Below are 10,417 nucleotides of genomic sequence, written 5' to 3'. Positions count from 1 at the left end.
CTGACCTTGAAATCTGCCTTTGTATTAACCAAGTTTTCTTAGGATTTTTAGAATATATATATTAGTTATGACAGGAAGTCAGACAGACATCTCCCAGGTTTTCACATTCACAATATGGGAGCGATACAGCACTGCTGTATCAGCAGTCTGCATTGCACACTCTATTACTAATGCCCGAGACATAAACCTTTGACCTACCTTTTATGTGCCCAAAGAATCAGTACAACACATCTCACTTTCTTTTTCACACTTCCTCTTTCCATCTCTCTTCCTCCCTCTATTCTGGATTGGCTACAATGAGCCTCATTTTCACAGACCTTTAGGAGAAAAGCGCTTTCTTCTGCCCTCACGTACACTCAGAAGGATAATCCCTCCATCTGACTTGCTTGTCGCCAAAATTGAAAAACCAAACACCAGGTAGCCATGAATAACCCAATCAGCACGTCTGAGCACTAATTGGAATCCAGTGATTGGTGGATGTCTGGGAATGAATCAAATCTGTATGTGAAAATCTTTCCTGTATGACTCAATGTCATGATCCACTGCACAATTCATGAGGTTTGTGAGGACATTTGTGCATTAGGGGTCATGGCCAGTGTTTACATATCCTCATCCAGTGTGTGTGTGTGCACGCGTGTGCGTGCGTGCGTTTCTCAAACCCATAATGGCCCCTTCAGTGATGATTCCCGTATTTGTACAGAGCAGCAATGAAGTAGGAGTGTCAGAGACCCAGAAAAGTGCACGAAGGATTCCAGTACGTTCTGAAGTCTCGCACCATGTGTGAGTGCAGGGGCGCACGATGCACGCTTTACAGCAGGAACTTTAAATCCTTTTGGAAGAACACGGTTGAGTTCTGCTTGCCACTTCACCTCCTAGGCAGCAGAGGGAGCGCTCTGCTCAGTGATATTGGATCTTGAAAACAACCCAATTGAAATGAGTCTTTAGTTTTTGATTTCCAGGATGGAAGGGTTGTGATCCAGGATAGACAATATAATCTTATCCATGTACTGCCGGAGACGGGAGTTGATTTCCTCTTGTTCCTTAAGGGCCTCCATTAACTGTGGAAATAGGAACATGGAGTTGACACTGCTGAGAAGTGAAAGCACAGAGAAAAGCCACTGCTAGTTTTAACCACGTATTAGAGAGAAAGGCATATGTTAATGCATACTGGAATAGAGTTGACATTTATGATATGCTGCAAATACTGTTCTGTGAATCATAGTTATTTAATACTACAGTCGTGGCCAAAAGTTTTGAGACTAGAGCAAATTTTGCTGCTTCATTTTTTATGGTGGCAACTCTAGAATTTGAAGTGAGATCCAATGAATTGCAATTAATTGCAAAGTCATTCCTTGCTATAAAAATTAACTTAAGCCACTTCTCTCCAAGAAAAACAAGGACAGACTAACATTCTGCAGGACGTATAGGGATTGGACTGCAGAGGACTGGGGTAAAGTTATTTTCTCTGAAGCCCCCTTCAAACTGTTTGGGACAGCTAGACAAATGATTGTCCAGAGAAGAAAAGGTGTTCACTACCATGAGTCCTACGTCATGCCAGTGAGGCATCCAGAGACCATTCATGTGTGAGGTTACTTCTCATCCAAGGGAACGGGTTTGCTCAAAAACTTTGCCCAAGAACACTGCCATGAATAAGGAATGGTATCAAAACATCCTAAAAGAACAACTTCTCCCAATGATCCAGGAGCAATTTGGTGAACAATGCTTTTTCCAGCATGATGGAGCATCACGACACAAGGCAAAGGTGATAACCAAGTGGCTCAGTGAACAAAACATCGAAATTTTGGGTCCATGGCCAGGAAACTCCCCAGATCTCAATCCCATTGAAACACTGTGGGTCAAGCCTCAAAAAGAGGGTGGACAAATAAAAACACAGAAAACGTGATCAACTCCAAGCACTGATTAGGCAAAATGGGTTGCCATCAGCAAAGATTTTGCCCAAAAGCTGATGTCCAGCATACCAAAGCAAATTGCAGAAGTCTTAAAAAAGAAAAGGTCAACACTGTAAATATTAAGTCTTTGCTTAAATTGGATGTATTTGTCAATAAATAAAACAAAACTTTGCTCATGATTGTACTTGACTATACCATATAAACATCTGACAAAAGGATCTAAAAAACTGTGGCAGTAAACTTTGTGAAAACCAAAATGTGTCAGTCTCAACTTTTGGCCATGACTAGTGGAATTACAGTCCTACAAGATCTAACAGAAACTTTCTCCCTCTTTCACACTTAATTCACCTCTTCAACTTATTCTGCACTGTTCCCTGAGAAGCCTCAGGTGTATCCGCATACCTGGTCGCGGGAAGCGTTGTCGATTTCAGAGGCGAGTGACTGCGCCTTTGTCTGTGCGGCGAACAGGTTCTTCGCCTCATGCAGACTGAGGCTCAGGATCTGACCATTGAGCTCTTCATTCTGCTCACGCAACTTCTGGTTCTCCTGCATGGGGTGGGAAACACAACGCTGAATCCACCGCTGTTCTGAGATCAGCTCTGCTGCCCTCTTTTGAAGCCTAAAGCTACAATCAGTATAACTCATTAGCAACTTGACATGTGTATAGACCAGTGATATAGTATTTAATGCATTAGCAAAATAGGTAAACCATGTGGGGAAATGGGAGAGGAAATTCCACATGTGGATCAATAACTAAACTAACTAACTAACTATTTATTTATTTATTTATTTATTTATTTAATCTAAAATCGATTGTGTTCTATAAGCTAAATATTTTTCCAACAATGGGAAGTCAATTATATGTAAAGATACGGATACAAAGATGCAAGTTATAAAAATATAAAAACGTCCCCTTAGAGGTACTGACTGTAGTTTTAACATTAGACTGCAGATAAAGGACAAAGTAGGAATGAGTTATGAATTAATTTGGCTGGTCACCGGTGATGTGACCAGTAAACAGGTGACATGAAAGATGGAACCATGAAGAAGATGAATGAGTAGTCAGTGGAATGAGTGGGCCAGTATGAAAGATGGCCAACAAGCCAAAGGAGTCCGGCCGCTTCCGCTGCACTGGAGCTCCCAAGACATCCACAGGAGATACAGAAAATATCTACTTGCTAATGAATGAAAATGAAAATGAAGTTTTAGTAGGCAACAAAAATGTAATGCTTGACTAAGTTTCAGGGCTACTGGCTACGCCCCCTGGAGGCACTGGGTGGGATCGTTATTAGTTACTACCAAGCAGTGGTTTGGAGGATCGCCGTAATGAGACTTTACCGCCAGACTACGGCAGAGTCGCGTGCTAACACACACTCGCTGCTGGATTTCGGGGCAGATGTCCTGTGAAATACAGCACTGCGCAGTACATGCGTACACACAAACGCGCACACACACATGCATGCCCAGAGCATACACATCCAAAGGAACCAGCCAGAACCAAAGAAAGGTTTCCTCTTTGGGGAAAGAAAGCAAGCATTCTTTTTTTACCCTGCAATCTTACAAAGCATGTTTTGCAAACACACTTGGGTAAGACTGGATCCTATCTAAGAACAGGTGAGTCAAACAATGGTCCATACCCAAAACATCATACCACAGTTCCATGCATGATTACATCATATATCCTTATGCAAAAACATTTTTTCAGAAGCTGAAAATCTTTGAGTTAAACGAATAAGCAAATCAGGTTGTACGTGTCTTAATTTCCACCTTTGTCACTACCTCTGTGAATATTCTCCTCTGTATTTCAATTGTCTGACATCTATTTGCTTCATCTGTCTTGTCTGATTCTGGTGTCTGAGGCCACTGCATGCCTGTGCCTTACCTGTTTAAGTCTCTTGACCTCTTGCTCAAGTTCACTCTCACGTGTCCGTGTGCTGAACTCCGACGGACTAGTGGACGAGCTTCGGCCCCGCCCCACACGTTCTGCCTCCAGTTTAAAGACCTGCAGGTGCTCCAGCTCCCTTCGCAGGTCCTCAATCAGCTGTCAAACATGGCAGAAGACACCCTCACAGCTCCACACCTGACCTCAGATTGGCTGAAGAGAGGTTCTGTGATTTTACCCAGCAGTATACACACTCTCAGGTCAGTCCTCAAGAACTTAAAAAGTAATAATACCCCTATTCCCTCAAAATGGGCAGAGGTTTTATGACAGGTGTCGAGTGTTTCTAATGGTTTGGTTCAGGCGTGCTGTGCACCATCTTGGAGCCCCTGAGAATGGAGCTGGGGAAACCCTGGCCTGGGTGGTGGAGTGGCAAGAATCCAAAGCTAGATGGTGCCGTCTCACCTCCTGCATGGCCTCCCTCTCTGTCTGGTAGTCATGTCGGTTCTGCCTCAGCTTGTCCATCATCTTCCTGTAGAGGTCCATCTCATCCTTCAGACGCAGACTGGTGTCCTCCAGTTTATCAGTCATCCGCTGCTTCTCCTGGACGTGGACGTATACGTATACGCACACCCACCCCCACCATCACATATAAATACACACACCCTATGCAAATATCAATATTGTATTTATGAAACCATTCTTCAAATCAGGTACATTTACACACAAAACACATTCACACTCATACTCTAGACTTCAGTCCCTATTTTTCCACATCAGCCCCCACTAAAAACAATCCATAATTTCTCAAATAAATAAATTCTCTCCGATTTTGTGGTCAGCTTCACTTAAATTTTACTAAAGCCACCCAACAAATGACTAGCAACCTTCCAGTTATCCCCTTCAGTCATTGGTTTGAACTGTACTGAATGGTTACTCTGCTGCTGAGTGTGCATTAGAGGTGAGGTGGAGATGGCTAGTTAACATGTAGTTAGATATTGTTTACTCTAAAATTACAGAATAAGTCTGGACTGATGGTGGATGCAGTGGATATAACAGAATTCGGCTGGCTAGTTAACACAGATTCTCTAAAAGTTACAGACTAAGTGGTGATTCACAGTGAAGTCTTTGGTAACCCCACAGATTACATCACACACACAAACATGTTTCATAAACATTAGTAAACCAGCTAGTCCACTGCAATAGTGTATCCATTTAAAGATTACCGTCTGGGCTATATGGATGTGTAGCGTTCTCTAGCTAATGAAAAAATGGTTTTATTCTAATTAAGTCCCAAAGACAAGCACAGAAACTGTTATTGGTAATGAGCTGAGTGCATTGTCCTCATGAACTAACTACACAGGGCAGACGAGTGGAAAATGCCTCCGGTAGTCCGCTTCATGGCGTCTTACTGCAGCAGGTTGTGCTAGCCAAGCTACACTTTTGAAATACATGAGAACTACCACGATGCTGAAAAACAAGGTAAAGTGGCCAAGCGACCGAGGAAACTGTTCATTAAAAGGTATATGCTGACATTTGTTCAGGGTTTATGGAGATGAAAAATCCAACTTAAACCCTTTTTAGCCAACCTAATCTAAGGTTTTCCATGTGTAACTTGAAGGAATACATGTTTTTTCCATACATGCATATCCAAAAGATTTTTACCAATAGAGGTCACACTGGGAATTAAGGAGAGGTGAGAGGGCAAATCAGGTCACTTAGTCTGAGGGGTTTCTCACTGATAGCGATACAGCAGGGCCCACGTTTCTGAGCTCAGACGTTTCCTCTTCACCCTAACCCACTGTTCAGGCTACTGCATGGCTGCGAGTGCCTTCATCCTCTCTACAGACCTTTTTATAGTGCAGTGGCAGCTCGTGGTTGCACTATGGATCTCTACTCTAGGGATCATCGGTCTTTTCTGCCCAGTGTACATGCAGTTCGAGTTCAAATCAACAAAAGTGATTCTACTTGACCAAAAAAAACAAAACAACAGTTGACTACATTTTTCTTCTCTTCTTTAGAAGGAAACTCTAATTACATGCCCTTTGCAGATAAGATTAAAGAATTTAGGTCTACACCACATGCTATCCCCATGCTAATTCACTTTGAGTATACAACACAACCAGCACCACAATGACACGCCCTACATAAAACACAAAAGCAATACAATACAAAATCACTAGACTGCAACTAGAGGGCCTTATGTGGTCACAAGTGGTGTTATATGCCATGTTCTGCCTCAATACTATCAGATGCAGAACTCATTTAGTTTTTGTTGGTATGTTTTATGTATTTCAATAAATCTTACTTTGATGTTTAATATTTATGAAATTTACAATCTGAATTATTTTCAAAATAAGAGTACATTACACCTGCACAAGTATACAAAAATGAAACTGCTTAAGTATTATGTAATGTTCAATATTCTCTTGGGGGCTGAGCCCCCTAAGGGTAAAAGTCCACACATATCCTGGATGAGTCAACCTGTCATTTGTCAATCAACTACTTACACTCAGGTGGGTGATGTCATTAGAAAGACAAACACTTTGTGGCCCATTTTGAAGCGTGGAAACTACCAAAGCTCTGAAAAGGTGCAATAGTCAAAATTACAGCCTATTCTTACTCACTCAAACTGAAATATGTAGATCATTAAAAATGATTCTTTTAGCAATGGAAGCTTGAAAAACTGCGTTCCGGGACAGGTTCTTGTTTTGTGTTTCAATTGACCTCCCATCAGTTACTTGAGGAGATACTCAAACGCCCCATTACTTCACCCCCTCCCTTTCTCTAAGAAAACTTGGCAGAATCCGGAAAGTACCTCGTGTCCCCAGGCGCTGTACTGTGAACAAAAACCCCAGACTGTTACCAAAGAAATTCATGACAAGGAACATAATAAAATGATTTAAATTTGGAAGTAAATTTGCAAAAGAGAAGGAATCATTAGCCATGCGCAATGAAGTTGAACACTGAATCAGCAACATTCCTCTAGTGCTGAGCTGTTAGTGATACTTTAGGTAATGAATCGAGTAGATACATCCTTATTAGGCTTAAGTAAACCAATGCTTGGGGTGATGCATGTTTATTAGAGGACTACATAAGTGAAGTGAACTAAGTAATGCATTGCTCAACCACCTTCGGATGTAGTGTTATCTGACTAATGCTGATAGTGCTTCAAACTCCCTAACGATGCTAACTAGCTAAATAGCTTAACGACTAATAAACTCATGGGAGCTCATTACAAATAAATATAGGACAGCAATAACACTATATACACAATAACACCTATTCTCACAGCAGCAAATCATTATGAACCGAATTCTAAGTGTTTATAGGTTTATAATTTTACTAGCAAGAAGTTAGGCTAAACCACTCGAGCCAAACCGCTCTGCTGACGTTTGAAGTCATGAGAAATTTGGTAACTTTGACCTCCGCTGGACACCGTAGATCCAAGATGCCCGTTTTGTATTCATGGCCGGGAATGGAAGGCGGATCCAAATAGTAAAAGAATCTTAGCAGTTGTGTGTTCACCCACTTAACCACTAGAAGTGATGTTTCCTGAATCTTCACCAACGCACCTTTAGCTGTGTTACGCGCTGCGATATGCATGCTCGCACACAATAAAACATGCAAACTGCACGCAGGCATACACACAACCCTCTCACTTTCTCAAGTGGGTGATGTCAAAAGCACTGGAAACTTTACATGTTGAGGCTCAGACAGGTGTGTCGTTACTGAACCAGATCACTTATGTTACACACCCACATTACAAAACATTTCTAATTTGCCCACAATATCAAGCGCACATACTACACTTGTCCATGTTGACGGGTGTTGGTCATATCTCTCATCCTTCGTGCTGAGCTGTGTTTGTTTTGATAAGCAAGAGCACCATGTACACAAATAGAGTATCACGCCACCTGATATTATATTAATATTACTCTCCATTAGTGTAGTTTTGAAGTATAAGGGCATCAGAGAGAAATAAGGAACTGACACACACACCCACACAAATACACACCTCATCCAGCTTCTCTGTCTGTGATTTTAGCCTGTTCATGTTTGACAGCATCTCTGCATTCTCCATCTCCAGCTGCTGCACCCTGGCATGAGAATTCCAAAGACAGCAGTGACTACAACGACAAACACGCACTCTCATATCAGTGTCATACACACTAGGGTTTCTTAGTTGCTGGTACATACTTGGAATTTTAGCTGCCTTAAGCCAGTTTTATTCTAAAGCTGTCTAATGGGAACATCTATTGCCTTTTTTCTTATTAAATTCTTAAGCTGTGTGTATGTGTGTGTACCGGTTGGTGAGGAGCTCAATCTGGGCATCTTTGTCTCGCTCCAGTTTGGTGAAGACTTCACGGTGTCTTCTGAGCTCCTCCTCCATGCTCTGTTCAGCCCGTACCTCCTGCTCTTTTAGCTGCTCCTCCAGCTCATGGACCCTGCACAGGCAGACAGACAGACAGACACACAGACACACAGACAGACAGACACACAGACACACAGACAGACAGACACACAGACAGACAGACAGACAGACAGACACACACACACACACACACACACACACAAGCACCTTGCCCAAATTAGCACCTCAAGGTCAGGTTATGTTCTTTTTTTGGGCCCATAGACCCAAGCTTGAACCAGCGTTTGTTCTCAGAACAATCAGTGAACAATGCAGTTGAGGTCACACCTACAGGGCCTTTTACAAGTCACATGCCATCTTGGTAAAACTAACAAACAGAGAAAGAATCTCCTTTTCATTAGACCGTGTGAACATCAGTGTTGTATTGTGTATGCAGCAGTGAGAATACCGTTTCAGCACTGCAAAGGAGACAGCTGTCAAATCACAGCTGTCAAATCACAAATAGCTAACTCTCATGCTAGAACTAATAAATAATAAGAAAGTTCCTCTCATTATTATATGTTAATGAATACATCTCTTGCCAGATTAAATACTTTGCACGCGCGCACACACACACACAAACCTGTGCACTAGTTGGGTGTTCTCCTGTTTGAGTTTGGACTTCACATCCCCATTCATTAGACACTCATTTTCCAGCTCACACAGCTTCTTCTCCAGCTGACTCACCTGGGAAGGCGGTGGCACACACACACACACACACACACACACACACACACACACAGCATTGCTCTTCCAACACGGGCACTTGACTCTGGTCCTGGAGATCTGCCGCACTGCAGAGCTTGGTTACAGACCCGAATCCAACACGCCAAATTGGGATAATCAGGGCATTCAATACAAGCTGGATATCAGAGCTGGGTGTATTGGAACTCTGCAGGGGGTAGATCTCCAGGAACAGAGTTGGGCAACACTGTTCTAGCACAGGTAATGAAGTGAAGTAATCTTCAGTGAAGTAATCCTTAGTCAAGGAGTAACATGTTTAGAGAGCGATTCAAATCAAATGTTCTTCCCATATCAGACATTGGTAAAGTCAAAGGAAGTCTTGTGAGTTTTGACTTGAACCAATTTAAGCACTGACTAGTTATTTATTGTGTGGAAATACATAAATTCAGCCATGTAACAAATAATACATCTCAGATTTACAGGCAGATATCCAAAAGCTCAACATCAAGATTATAGACCATGCACCAGAAGCAAATGTCTGATCCCAGACCAGCCTAAATGGGTGTTAATGAGTACTGGGTAGGTTTAAGATGAGGTTATTGCTCTGTTTGTGGTCATCTTAATCATATGCATCTTATATAGCAATATATTGTTTGTTAATTGTTATAAGATTATTGCATTTATTCATCATAGAGGGCTGCAATAAAGTCCTGTCAAATCAATTATAATGTGTTCTGATCATCCTAGCCGACCTAACACATTTCACGTGAGCACATGGTGGGTGTTTTGATCAATTACAGCATGATCTCACACATCACATGATCCAACAACTGTAAACAATTCAGGCCAAGGCAAACACAGGCCATGTCACAGCGAGGTCTATTGCAAAAAAATTATGTGGCAATAACATCGAAATATGAAGATTGGTCCAGTTCATGCAGCATTAATCTTTTAACAGGAAAAAACTGACCCTAGACAAGTTCACTGCTGTGAATGGCTGTTCAAACACAAACTCCACTAATCAAACTGCTTCCGGCTAGAGAGCACATGCAGATCAGCTGCTCACACTACGAACTGACAATTCAGTTCAGTATCGTCCAAGTTTTAAATCAGTCATTTAATTACAGTAGTGATCAAAAGTGGTTTCAGTCCATGACATTGCAAGAAGTTTGAAATGAGCTCTTACTGCATCACCTGGTTGCACCCCAGCCAAACCAACTTTATGGTAGGCAGACAGGATTGAAAGGGTTGGTTTCTGTGCGAGTGTCGGTGTCGTACCTTCTCTGAGATGTCCGTGTCGCAGGAGTCAATGCTGTCTCTGAAGAGATCCTCCGTACTGCCATTACTACTGCTGAGATTGCTGTGCTGCAGAAGCTGCCTGCCGGACACGCATACAGAGACAGCAGTGAGAACACCCTCGCAGGGAGAGAGAGAGATGCAGAGAGGAATAAAGACGAAGGGGGGTGGAGAGAGAGAGAGAGAGACTCTGCACCAAAGCTTGAACGGGACACTAGCGTGTATACATCTCAACCT

At 42.3% G+C, this 10,417-nt stretch overlaps 1 protein-coding gene across 3 annotated transcripts in view; it reads right to left on the bottom strand.

Moving 5' to 3' along the window:
* Positions 1 to 903: 903 nt before the first annotated feature.
* Positions 904 to 10,417, bottom strand: part of rab11fip4b (RAB11 family interacting protein 4 (class II) b) — a 36,932-nt gene continuing 27,418 nt past the window's right edge. For 2 of the 3 annotated variants that reach the window (XM_027012349.2, XM_027012348.2), the window contains exons 6-14: positions 10,163 to 10,262; positions 8,784 to 8,887; positions 8,097 to 8,237; positions 7,808 to 7,889; positions 4,255 to 4,392; positions 3,793 to 3,951; positions 3,249 to 3,326; positions 2,313 to 2,456; positions 904 to 1,058 (exon numbers count right to left, since the gene is read on the bottom strand). In XM_027012349.2, coding sequence (XP_026868150.2) covers positions 942 to 1,058; positions 2,313 to 2,456; positions 3,249 to 3,326; positions 3,793 to 3,951; positions 4,255 to 4,392; positions 7,808 to 7,889; positions 8,097 to 8,237; positions 8,784 to 8,887; positions 10,163 to 10,262 — 1,063 coding nt within the window. In that variant the 3' untranslated portion in view covers positions 904 to 941. The remainder of the gene's footprint in view (positions 1,059 to 2,312; positions 2,457 to 3,248; positions 3,327 to 3,792; positions 3,952 to 4,254; positions 4,393 to 7,807; positions 7,890 to 8,096; positions 8,238 to 8,783; positions 8,888 to 10,162; positions 10,263 to 10,417) is intronic. The other variant, XM_027012350.2, reaches the window with a different exon arrangement.

The sequence above is a fragment of the Electrophorus electricus genome, chromosome 1, assembly GCF_013358815.1.
Source record: "Electrophorus electricus isolate fEleEle1 chromosome 1, fEleEle1.pri, whole genome shotgun sequence".
NCBI lineage: Eukaryota > Metazoa > Chordata > Actinopteri > Gymnotiformes > Gymnotidae > Electrophorus > Electrophorus electricus.
This window is presented reverse-complemented; position numbering and strand designations above follow the sequence as displayed.